At 46.2% G+C, this 13153-nt stretch overlaps 1 protein-coding gene across 1 annotated transcript in view; it reads left to right on the top strand.

The window, feature by feature from the left end:
* SNCA (synuclein alpha) overlaps window positions 1-13153 on the top strand; it is a gene marked incomplete at its 3' end in the record, with an annotated part of 93081 nt that overhangs the window by 16032 nt on the left and 63896 nt on the right. Inside the window, exon 3 of the mRNA XM_015422576.1 lies at window positions 9887-9928. Within this exon, the coding sequence (XP_015278062.1) occupies window positions 9887-9928 (42 nt within the window). The remainder of the gene's footprint in view (window positions 1-9886; window positions 9929-13153) is intronic.

Genomic DNA, 13153 nt, shown 5'->3' with positions numbered 1-13153 from the left:
TCAGCCTTTCCTCATAGGGAAGAAGAAGAGGAGGAGGAGGAGATTGGATTTATACACTGCCCTTCACTCAGAGTCTCAGAGCAGTTTACAAACTCCTTTCCCTTCTCCTCCCCACAAGAGACATCTGTGAGGTAGGCAGGCCTGAGAGAACTCTGAGAGAACTGCTTTTTTCAAGAACAGCTCTGACAGAACTATGGCTTGCCCCGGGTCATCCCGCAGCTGCCAATGGAGGAGTGGGGAATCAAACCTGGTTCTCCCAGATTAGAGTCAGCGCACTTAACCACTACACCAAACTGGTGTGCTCCAACCCCCTAATCATCTTGGTTGCCCTCCTCTGTACTTTTTCCAGCTCTGCAGTGTCCTTTTGGAGATACAGTGACCCAAACTGTACACAATATTCCAAATGAGGACACACCATAGATCTATACAGGGGAATTAAAATATTGACTGTTTTATATTGTCTCTTTTATTCTTAATCCCTTTCCTAATAATCCCTAACATAGAGTTTGTCTTTTTCACTGCTGCAGCACATTGGGTTTGACACTTAATGCATTTAGCAACCCGCTCCTCAAAATCTCTTTTTGCATGCCTAATTATTGACTTACATTTCTGCCAGAGCCTGTGGTCCCTCCTGTCCAATTCATCGGGACAGACCTTCCACTTTTTAAAAGAAGCCTCTTTAGTTTTTATAGCTTCCTTGACTTGTGTTGTTGACCACACAGGCCTCCTTTTAGACGTGGCAATGCCTTTCCTAACTTGTTGAATGCATTCTGTTTGAGCTTCAATTAGTGTGGTGTTAGATAATGGAAAGAATGGATTTAATGGAAAGAAGTAGGAAGAGAGGAAGACCTGACATGAGATGGGTTGACTCGATAAAGGAGACCATGGCTTTTGGTTTGCAAGACTTTTGCAAGGCTGTTAGTGGTAGGACATTCTAGAGGTCATTAATTCACAGGGTCACCCGGAAACAACTTGATGGCACAGCACACACATACACACTCTGTTGCTCTCAAAAAGTGTATTTGCCCCTCTTTCCTCCCTACCCTTTCCTAGCAAAAAGTTGTGTGCTGTATGATTTCATTGGTGATTTTTTTTGGGAGGTAGGGCTGCCAAGCCAATACTCCAAACAGCCCCATTGCCAGAGCGATGCGTAGCGTCACATCCTGGCAACGGTGGTGCAACGCGTATCGCTGTCCCCCGCGGCAGGGATCCTGTGAAGATATGCGGATCCCCCACCGCGGCTTGGCAGCCCTATTTGGAGGACATCTCTGATGTTTGCTCATTTCCTCTGCAGAGATTTTGTTGGGCCAGGAAAGAAGATTCATGGGCCCAGTAAGCAGTTTGAGGACATACCACATTATTATTGGCGCTAGGCAGCTGTGGACCTGACCAGTCCCTTAAACACTGGGAGGCCCATGTAAGAGCACAGCTCAATGCTGGACATTTGTTGTCCAATCTTCTGTCTCTTTAAATTTAGGTACATCAGAGGGAAGAGCACCCTACACTGAATCAGGATTGTGGGATCAGCAAAGAGAGCTCAACCCTTTCCCCCACAATGTTATAAATGCCTCCTGCAGCTGCCCTTCGCTCTGAGAAAGCAAGCTTATGTGTAGGGAGGATGGAAGTCAATATAAGAGGGAAGCATAATCTCTAAATGCTATAGTAGTTCAGGTGTTGGGCTAGGATCCGGGAGATCAAAGTTTGAATCCCCACTCTGCATTGGTGACCCTGGGCTAGTCAGTCTTCGTCTGGCCTCCCTCACATGGTTGTTGCTGTGAGGAGAAAATTGAGGAGATGAAAATGTAAGGTGTTTTGGGACCCCATCAAGAAGGAAAGTGGGGTTTAAATTTAAAAACAAGACTCTTTTCTGAAAAGGAAGACCTTTTCTGTTTTATTTCATTCCACCTACATTGATTCTGCTACTCTACAGGCTCTTCCATACAAGACCTTGAAAGTGTTGATATTAGAATCAGTCCAACAGAGTGCTGTGCAGAGCATGGGTGTAATTTTAAAACATATTAATCATCCCATTGACTTTCAGGTCTACGACAGCCTCTTCCTTTCCTTTGATTAATTCTCTAACATTCATTTGTATTTGGTTTTTGCTGGTTTTTGTTCTTCTGTTAATTTTAGTTGTCATTATTCCAGTTCATTGCAAGTCTTTGAAAGAAAAAAGGGCAGAGTTTTGTATAGCACTGGCCTGTAAATGTCCATCACATTGTTAATGCCACGGCAGAATTTATTTGCAGATTTTTCCCTCCGTGATGTGCAGTATAGCACTGGTCTGTAAATGTCCATCACATTGTTAATGCCAAAGTTTCAGGAGGCGGGAATTGTGTGGGGCTGAATTTTGATATGTTGAAGTCATTCGTTGGCTCCTTCTCATGTGCTCACAACCGAAATAGGCTTCATCAGTCTCACACCACTGGGGAATATCAGAAGGGTGAGGCCACTCACAATCATCTTTCCCACCCTGTCATTGTCCTCTCTGCATGCTAGGCAAACAACCATAGACCTCAATATTGAGCGATTTCAGGTAACATGTGAGATGAAAAGATCACCCTGTATTGTATTGCTACTGTTAACCTTTGCAGAATGATCCTGTAGAAAATTTAGGGTGGTGGTGAATTTTCTTCACAAGCCTGCTATCGTATTTGTGCTATACCTGAGTTACAGGGCCAGCTACTGCTCCAGAGAGCCAGCTGTGGTGTAGTGGTTAAGAGAGGTGGACTCTAATCTGGAGGACCAGGGTTGATTCCCCACTTCTCTACATGCAGCCAGCTGGGTGACCTTGGGTCAGTCACAGCTCTCTCAGAGTCCTCTCAGCTCCACCTACCTCACAAGATACCTGTTGTCTGGAGAGGAAGGGAAGGCAATTGTAAGCCTCTTCAAGACTCCTTCCAATAATGAATGAGTGGGGTATAAAACCAACAACTCCTCCTCTTCTTCCTCCTCCTCTCTTGAGGGGTACCCATTTCTCACCACCCATGAGACTGGCATGAGCATACCACATCCATTGTCATTACACTAGAAATAGTGAGTTTTCAGGTAGGCAGCCATGCTGCTCTGCAGTAGAAGAACAAGATTTGAGCCCAGTAGCATGTTAGAGGCCAACAAGGTTTCCAGGGTAGAAGCTTTCAAGAGTCAAAGCTCCCTAGAATCTAGAATTAGTGAGGAAGCCAGTGTGATGGGAGGGTGCTCATACCCATGTCCCAGACCTGTGTTTTCTTCACAATCATGGTTCTGGAAACCTGAAGTAGTAAATGCAGCTGGAGAGGGGAATTTTGAGGGAAGCAACAGGCAGTTAATTACTCCCTTCCTATCCCTTATCAGATGCACCCACCCCCAAAACCTCCCAGGGTTCTTTGCAAAGCTGAAGACTCCAATGGGATTGCTTTGGAAGTGGGGTCGCGAAGAGTCAGATTCGACTGTGCGACTGAACAACAACAACAACAACAATGTAACAGTTGTCCTATAGATACTGATATGTAGAGCTTTTCAAAAATCAGCTTCTCAAGGCAGGGGTCCTACAAGAAATTGCAAAGGAGCAAAGGGGGCAGTTTAGATATCCCCCTCCCTCCAGGAGTCTTTAAGGTCTGGATCAGTGTTCCCTCTAAGCTGAGTTAGTGTGAGCTAGCTCACAGTTTTTTAGCCTCTGGCTCACACATTTCTGTCTTAGCCCAGGAAGGATGGCCCCAGAGTCAACTAATTTATGCAGTAGCCAGATCACTTGCTCACAACCTTAATGCCAGTAGCTCACAAAGTAGAATTTTTGTTCACAAGACTCCACAGCTTAGAGGGAACGTTGGTCTGGATCAGGCCAATTCTCCTTGTGTCCCTCTGCTTTTCACCCCTTTAACAGACTCTCAGAAGCATCTTCTGTCCTCAGCTCATGGTTTTTCCTTACGATTAACAAGTCCTATTTTTCTGCATACCTAGGGAATCCCCCAAGCGGGAAGAAAAGTGTACTTTTGTCTGGATTTGATGCTTTTGAGATTGTCATGGACCACTCTAGTTACTGTGAGATGCAGTGATTATTAACTATGGCTGGTGTGAGATCCCGTTCTACGCTGTTTCTCCAAAATTCAGTAAAAAAATCCCTGAGACAGGCAGAAGTGTACTCAGAATCATTTTGATCCCTAGAAACTGAATATGAGCAAGCGCACAGTTTGGTGGACTGAGCATGCCAGGTTTATGAAAACCGACTGTTTATTTTTTATATATACCTGGACCGGGGAGGCCATCAGTGTTCCAGGTATGAAATCCTTGTAGGGGAATTTCTCATCCTCTGTGAGGATGAGAGACTTGGGCGCCCTGAACCATTTCTGATACCCTTCAGCCAGAGAACGAGCCAGCCGTGTCTAGGCAGGAGATTCTTACATGGTTTTGTAAAAGTCCTTCATTAGTGGGGGCAAACTGGCCGTTGAACTTACTGGGAAAGTTCATGGAGGTCCACTAGGGGTTTTAGAACAAACAGAGCCTATTGGCTGCAATGGGGCTGGCAGCACTGCAGGAGCTGTTTGTTGCACACTCGGGCTATAGCAACAATGACAAGGGCTGTAGACTTGCCAATGGAGATAATTGCTGCTGCTTGGGTCCAAGCCAGTCTCGGAGGCACAGCCAGGGGTCAGTCGGCTCAGCTTGCTCCAGACCTGTTCCAGCATTCCAGTCCACCCCTGCTTCATATAATGTCTTGTTGCAGTTGGGACTGAATAGTTAGTGTTGCAAATATTAGTTCCAGGCTGACCTGGGTAGCCCAGGTTAGCCTGATCTCGTCAGATTTCAGAAACTAAGCAAGGTTGGCCATGGGCAGTATTTGGATGGGAGTAGTGTTCCCTCTGAGCTGAGTTAGTGTGAGCTAGCTCACAGTTTTGTAGCCTCTGGCTCACACATTTTTGTCTTAGCTCAGGAAGGATGGCCCCAGAGCCAACTAATTTATGCAGGAGCCAGATCACTCGCTCACAACTTTAATGCCAGTAGCTCACAAAGTAGAATTTTTGTTCACAAGACTCCACAGCTTAGAGGGAACATTGGGTGGGAGGCCACCAAGGAAGTCCGGAGTTGCTTTGCAGAGGCAGGCAATGGCCAACCACCTCTGTTTGTCTCTTGTCTTGGAAACCCTATGGGGTTGCTTAAGTCAGCTGTGACTTGACAGCTGGAAAAAAAAAGGTAGGCACTCTTCATAACACATGACACCATCCAAAGGTATTATATAATTTTCACTATCTCTAAAGCAGAGGAGTATGTGTCAGCATTTCACTGATGAAAATGTACATATAGCAAGGGTAATTTCCCAAGCCCATCCAACAATTACACTCTTTATTTAAACTGCCATGGCCTGCTTTCCACAGTTTTTTGAAGACAAACTCAGCCATGTGTGCTGTTAAAGAAATACTAAGAAATATCATTGTCCTATAGCTCAAAATGCCCAGGCTAACCTGATCTCATCACAGCTCAGAAGTTAAGCAGGATCAACTCTGGCTAGTATTTGGATGGGAGACCTCCAAGGAATACTAGGATTGTGACGTGGAGGCAGGCAATGGTAAAACTACCTCTGAACCTCTCTTGTCTTGAAAAACCCTATGGGATGCATTGTGAGTCTGCTGTGACTTGATGGCAAAAAAGTTCAAAATAGTGGCCTTCGCCTGGGCTCATCAGAGGTTGGGAGCTAAGCAGGGTTGGCCATGATCAGAGACTGAAAAGGAAGTCCAGGCTCACTACACAGAGGCAGGCAATGGCAAACCACTTCTGAACATCTCTTGCCTGGAATGCCCTGTGGATGGGGGGGGGGGTCACCATGACTTGATTGTGTCTTGATGGCACATTCTTTTAATTTGGTTTAAATATACCTCAGCAGCTGTGGGGTGTAAGATAGTAGTGTGTACACCGTACCTGGCTTTTGGTGCATGCAAATGCATGTGACATCTGCCACTGGCATGCCGATAAGAAACGTATCTTCTAGAGACCCTAGGAAAGAAGGTGCCACACCCTGGAAAATGACTAGCCGTTCTCGCTAATATTCTTTTCAAAGCATTCTAGACATAAAATCAAAAGGTTGGATCTAACAGTCTCAATTCATCACCCAGAAAGATTCTGAGACTTCCATGAACAAATGTAATGAGAGGGGAATTGGCTGAAATTGAGCAAACAAGTTGGCTGGATTCAGCCTAGGGATTTTACCAGAGAGCAGGACCAGAAAATAGAGAGTATTCCTGGTGAAGTGTGAGATACAGTCTCCCTTCCAGGTCACGCTGAAGCATTTAGCTTTTCTTGTTTTACAGGCATGGGTTATATTTTTGTCTTTGCAATACCTCATTTCTTCTTCCCCCACTCAAAAATCAAAGCCTGGCTCTGAAGAAGAAATACAGCGCTTCCTCTGCTCTGTGCTGTGATTGTTGGCCATTTTCGTAATTGGCGGGCAGAGAGCCAATTGTCTCCAGCAGAAGAACGGGCATCTTTAGCAGGCCCTACTGTATGGCTCTGTGAGGAGGATGAAGTCATCTGACATGACAAAGGCAGGGCAGCCTGCCCCCCCCCCCATAATAATCCATTTTGATTTCTCCACCCTGGTAACTAGGAATTTTCAAGTGTGTTCAGATACAGTAGCGACAGTTTCATTGTCGAAGGCTGAAAGAGCCAACACATTAGCCCTGGGAAGAGGCTATTATTTTGTTGCACACACTTTTCTGCAAGTTGCCTTGGAGGTGTGCGGACTTGGGTGTTTCATGCGGCTAACACCCAATGCATAGTAAGACTTGGTACAGGAGCATATGGAAAAGATACTGATACAAACCTCAAATAAAGACCCTTACTCTGCCTCTCTTGATTATTATAATTTTTGGTACCCTGTTTTAAGTTTTATTGCTCAAAACAAAGACCATTTTGATCAGAACTGTGTTATAGATGTTTTACTAAATTAATTAAAAGATCAACAACCTTAGATATTCAGACGATACCACTCTAATGGCAAAAAGTGAAGAGGATCTAAAGAGCCTCTTGCTCAGGGTAAAAGAGGAGAGCGCTAAAGTGGGCTTGAAGCTCAACATCAAAAAAAATAAGATCATGGCATCCGGCCCCATCACTCCTTGGCAAATAGAAGGGGAAGTAGTGACAGACTTCATGTTCCTGGGATCCCAGATCACCGCAGACTGTGACAGCAGCCATGAAATTAAAAGACGCCTGCTCCTTGGGAGGAAAGCGATGGCGAACCTAAACAGCATGATAAAAAGTAAAGACATCACCCTGCCAGCAAAAGTCCGCATGGTCAAAGCAATGGTATTCCCAGTAGTCATGCATGGCTGCGAGAGTTGGACTATAAGGAAGGCCGAGTGCCGAAGAATAGATTCTTTTGAACTATGGTGCTGGAGAAGACTCTTGAGAGTTTCTTGAGAGTTTCTTAGACTGCAAGAAGATCAAATCAGTCAATCCTAAAAGAAATCAACCCTGACTGTTCCCTGGAAGGCCAGATAATGAAACTGAAGCTCAAATACTTTGGCCACCAAATGAGAAGGGAGCACTCACTGGAGAAGACCCTGATGCTGGGAAAGAATTGAAGGTCAAAGAAGATGGGGATGGCAAAGGATGAGATGGTTAGACAGTGTCACAGATGCAACGAACATGAAATTGAGCAAACTTCAGAGGACGGCAGAAGACAGGAAGGCCTGGCGTGATCTGGTCCATGGGGTCACAAAGAGTCGGACTCGACTGTGTGACTGAACAACAACTTGATTATTTACTATGACCTCACATATTTATGACAGTTTATTGTCACTGGTTTGTCTTGGTATCTGATGTTAAATTTTCAATAAAAAGGAAGGGCCATGTGATGTTTCCATTCCCTCTTTTTAACTCTGACACTACAAATGCCAGCCTTAAATTCTAATTCCTTTATAGATATGCACACCTGATTCAAATATTTTATATTTCCCCAGCATTAGCAGGAAAAAATAACAGCGTACCAGCTCCACTGCTTTTAACTAACTAAAAAAACTTGAACGCTCCAAACCAACTCAGAAAGGAGCACAAATATGAAGGGGTCTTGTGCTTAGGTAGATCTTAGGTCTGACTAAGCTAGTACTCTTTAATCTGACTACTTTCTTTTGTTTCAGGAAATGGTTTCCTCCAGTTCTGCTAGCCAAGGTCCTTCCAACTGGAGATGCCAGGGACTGACCCCAGGCCCTTTCGCTTGCTGGTTTTCATTATGTGCCCATCTTTGAGCACCTGTTCTGACATACCTTTAGTAGACCCAGTTAAAAGAGTGGATTAAATCAAATGTCCTTTATAGCCTACTGAATCTTGCTGCATTTACCAGTAGAGTGCTTTTTGAACGGCTTTACAGCAGTAAAGCAGCAGTGTGGTTGAACAAAAGACAGACTGCTTTCAGTTTTGGTGTGTTTGCTGCTATAATATAAAGGATGCAGGAGAAACTAAGCCCTTAAAGAGGCAAACTGGAGACTTTTACAGCATTTAGGTTTTCACCTGGATTTTTTAGATAGATATGTAAATACACAATCCCTAATTAATATGTGTCCTGACCTGGATAACCCAGTTGAGCCCAGTCTTGTCAGATCTCTGAAGCTAAGCAGGGTTGGCCCTGGTTAGTTTTTGGGTGGGAGGGCACCAAGGAAGTCAAGGGTTTCAATGCAGAGGCAGGCAATGGAACAACCACCTCTGAACATCTCTTGCCTTGAAAGCCCAATGGGCCCCCCATAAATCAGCTGCATCTTGACGGCACTTGCACCAATTAATACACGCCCCAGCTGTCACTCCTTATCAGGAAGCATTAGTGTTTTCTGGTCTCTGCCCCTGACGAGTTATTGTCCACATTTTTGCCTTTTGGGGATGCCTTGTTAAAAACTAGTGCCTGTTGCTAGCGGTTCAAGATGGCGTTGTGAGAAGAGTGCTGGTAGCTCCTCTCTGTAGGTGGACTTTTATTTTCATTTTATTCTACTTATCAGTTTTATATAATCGCCCCTCAGATTTCTCTATGCTGCAAGGCTATAATTGTGTATCACCGACAGGAAGCAGTTCACTTGAGCAGCATTGTTTAAAGCTTTGGGAGTAATTTGGCTTAATGCCGAACCGAAAACGCCGCCGCTCTTCTTCTGATATAGCCGATTTAAAAGATGGTAAACAACAGAAGATTGATAAATTTGTCTCGAATACGCGTTGCCATTCTTCAGGGTTCAGTTTGGGGGTTGACCACTAGCAATGCATACTCTTGATCAATTAAAATCCCTGTGTGATCATTCAAAACATTTTAGAGGGAACATGCTGATATGCCTGCTGGTTCCACTGCCAGGTGTATGCACATGGAGATGGATAAGTATGGCAAGTCCTTATGTGTATATATGCCTCTTCTGTGGATACACTTGTATGGGCTTGCTGCGGACAAGAGTAGAAAACTTTGAATGGCTGAATGGGATGAGAGCCAGCTAGGAATGCAGGCCATGTCTCTCTTGCGGGGGAGGGGGGGGAGCTAATGGAAACAGGTTTTCAATTTGTAGTTGACCAGCAAACAAATTATAATCTCTCCCACCCCCCAAAAAAGTAATCTTGTGGAGGGAGCTGTGGTTGCTTAGGGGGACTGGGCCTGTTTTAGAAACCAGCAAGTGTGCCTGGCTATCTTTGACTCAATCGGTACTTCAGTAAATAAACACTTTAGTATGAAAGGCCCCAGAAGACTGCGCTGTTCTATCCTCACAAAGAAACTGACCTTATAAAATGTTGCCTCTGGAACTTGCTGCCGTTTGGGGGTAGGAAGGAGGATGAATTGCTATTATTCACCAGTTCTGTGCTTTTGTGTACTAAGAAATAGTTTATTGAGCTCGACTGATGATTGATTTTCCTCTCTCTCTCTTTTTTTAAAAACCCACAACACAAACAGGTTCCAAGACCAAGGAGGGAGTTGTTCATGGGGTCACAACAGGTAAGCCCATAATTGCCTTTCATTTTCTAAACCTATGATAGATCTCCCACCTTATTGTTACAGTGCTTTTTACCTCCGAGAAGGCTCTGATTCATGGAGTCGAGTCGGTGAGCTATCGTGTGGTGAAAAGCCTATATTCAGACTCTCTGGGGAAAGAACATGCCTGTCAGTACTTCTGTTTTGAAATGGATAGTTTAATTCCAGTTCTACTGACATGCCAGACTCCATGTCACACCATCTGTGGGTGGTCCTAGGCCAGCAAGGCGTGAGCCGGAAGCCGTGGCATGCACATCCCCATGCATATCAGGAAACGCATCTAGCCAGTCAGGAGGGGCTGTGGCTCAGTGGCAGAGTTTCGGCTTTGCATGCAGAAGGTGCCAAGTACAGTCCCCAGCATTTCCACATAAAAGGATCAGGTAGTGGGTTGTGTGAAATATCTCTCTGCCAGAGACCCTGGAGAGCTGCTGCCAGTCAGAGTAGACCTTGGTAGACCAAAGGCCTGACTCAGTAGAACACAGTTTAATGTAGGGTTGCCAGGTCCTACCTGGCTGCTGGCGGGGGGCCTCCTGGTTCCTCGTTAAAGTGACATAATCACATTTCTGATATTGGGGGGCGACACTCTAGGTTTTGGGCAAAACTCTATGGGGGTTTTTGCCCTAAAACTAGAGTGTTGCCCCCGATGTAGGAAACGTGCTGACGCCATTCCTGGGTGACATCATCACGGCAGCAGGGGGGGCTTCTCGGGGGTGGAGCTTCCCCTGCCAGCCAGCTGGGCTGCAGCAGATTGGGGCTCCTAAAATCGGGGGAACCCCTGACCCCACCAGCGGGATGGCAACCCTAGCTTAATGGGTTTCAGGTGCATTGAATGAAACCCATATTAATCTTCTTATTTGGCATTTTAGGGTTGTCAATCCCCAGGTGGGGCTTGGAGATCTCCTGGAATTGTAGCTGATCTCCAGACTACAGAGATCAGTTCCTCAGAGAAAATAGCTGCTTTGGAGGGTAGACTCTATGGCAAGGGTGTCAAACATAAGGCCCAGGGGCCGGAACTGGCCCATCCAGGGCTTTTATGTGGCCTGTGAGCAACTAGTACAAGGGAGGGAACAGGAAACTGCTTGGGTGGGGGAGTGGGCGGAGCCACTCCGATTGTGGCTTCAGCATAGTGGAACAACCTCGTCTGCAGCAGTTAAGCAGCATGGGAGCGTCTGCCCAGTGCTGCACCACTGGCTCTCCAGGGCACCCATATGGGTCTTCCTTTGAACCCCCCTCCCAGCCCATGGGGCCTTGCAATGAGGATACAACAACTCGGAGCTTACCAGCAGCTGTCTTTTATCTAGTTTATATCTCCAGTACCTGGCATTACGTTTTACAGCACACATGGCCCAGCTTGGCAAAGTGACATTTATGTCAGCTCCGGCCCTTGTAACAAATGAGTTTGACACTTCTGCTCTATGGCATTATATGCCTCCCTCTGAGGTCTCTTCCCTTCCCCGTGCTCCACCCCCAGATCTCTAGGAATTTCCAACCAGGAGTTGGCAATCCACGTGGCAAGCTACCTGCATGTGGTTCTCCAGTACAAATTGGTCTTTGGTTACAGACTGACTGCTGCTACAGATGTGACTAGAAAAAGGTGTTTGAGGACAGGGCTGCATAATATTCTTCAGTGAGTTCTGCTCTTTCAAAATATGGAGACTACACTGCTCCTGCATATCCTGTATTCCCTTCTAGTTACAGCTGCTGATACGACACAGCAGCAATGGGACTTCCACGTAGTAGGTTTCCCCTGCCCCAGTCCCCCGCCAGTAGTCCCATGCTGCTTGGGGGGGGGGCTTTTTCTTGTTTTTCTTTTAAATTGACCATTGATATATTTATTTATTTACTTCATTTACACCTTGCCTTTCTATCCAGAGCAGTTTGCGTTGTTCTCCTCTCCTCCACTTTATCCTTATAATAAACCTGTAAGATAAATTAGGCTATTATATTATAGCATAACATTCTATCAGAGCCTCTGATTTTCAAGTGGTCCTTTAAAAACTCTCTAGCCCTTTTTGTTGAGGGTGATATAAGGGGGAAGGCATATCTCCCAGCAATGGGGGCTAAACACTGTACTTCTTAATAAAAGCTGGGGATTCCAAGAACCTCCTAACACAGGTTGTTTTAGGGCTGTAATGCTATAACAAGGTCGAAGTAGTAACAAAAAAACTGTGCAGGAGTTTGCGCTAATAAATTTGAAATATTAATCAAAAAGATTTCATACAAAAAAGTGTACAATATTTGCACAACATATCAAATACAAGTGAAGATGGTGCTCTCTGGAATGTTCTGCCGTTTCGACACAAGTCTTCTGAACAATGATGTATACATATGGTGTGTCTCTATTTCATTTCAACTGATTCATCATCAACAATTTCATGGATCTCTCAGGATTGTCTAAAACATTGTAGAAACAGTTTCTAGAAAAGCCTTCCCATGGGCGAATGAAGAGCCCTCGGGAGACGAAGCAAGGCCCACAGTTCTGCTGTGGGGGAGTGGCCCTGTGAGAGAGGGCGAAGATCAGCGGAGTGGCCCGTAAGAGAGGGCAAAGACTGGTGGAGCGGCCCTGTGAGAGACGGCAAAGTCTGAAGGAGTTCCCCCCCTTACTGCTTTGTGGCGTGGTGTAGCCCTGTGAGAGAGGGCGAAGACCGAGCCCCCCTCCCCTCCCTCCCCTCCCCTTCCCTTCCCTTCCTTCCCCCCCCCCCGCTTTTGTTTTGTCTTTATCTATGCTCATAGGTGCTGTCAGGAGAGAACCCTTCCATCGCCACCTTTTTGTGGCGTGGTGTAGGGCCCTCCCCTCGCCGGAGATCGTGGGCTTGGAGTGTGTCGGCCTGGTGCTGGAGACTGAGGAGAACTTGGCTATCTGGCTAGTGTACCGACCGCCTAACGCACCGGCCAGTGGCCTGCCGTCCCTGCTCGAGGCCGTGTCTGGCTGGGCGTTGGAGCACCCAAGGCTTTTGGTCTTGGGTGATTTCAACGTCCACGCTGATGACGCGACCTCCGGCCGGGCTACGGACCTAGTGTCATCCATGGAGGCACTGGGGCTCTCCCAGTGTGTATCGGTCCCCACGCACCAGGCCGGGCACACGCTCGATCTGATCTTCGCTGCGGGGATTACAGTGGACCGGATTACTGCTATGGCAGTACCATGGTCGGACCACTACTCCCTGAAGGCCCGTCTGAACATCCCAC

The sequence above is a fragment of the Gekko japonicus genome, unplaced genomic scaffold (genome assembly GCF_001447785.1).
Source record: "Gekko japonicus isolate JY-2015 unplaced genomic scaffold, Gekko_japonicus_V1.1 scaffold1528, whole genome shotgun sequence".
Lineage (NCBI taxonomy): Eukaryota > Metazoa > Chordata > Lepidosauria > Squamata > Gekkonidae > Gekko > Gekko japonicus.
This window is presented reverse-complemented; position numbering and strand designations above follow the sequence as displayed.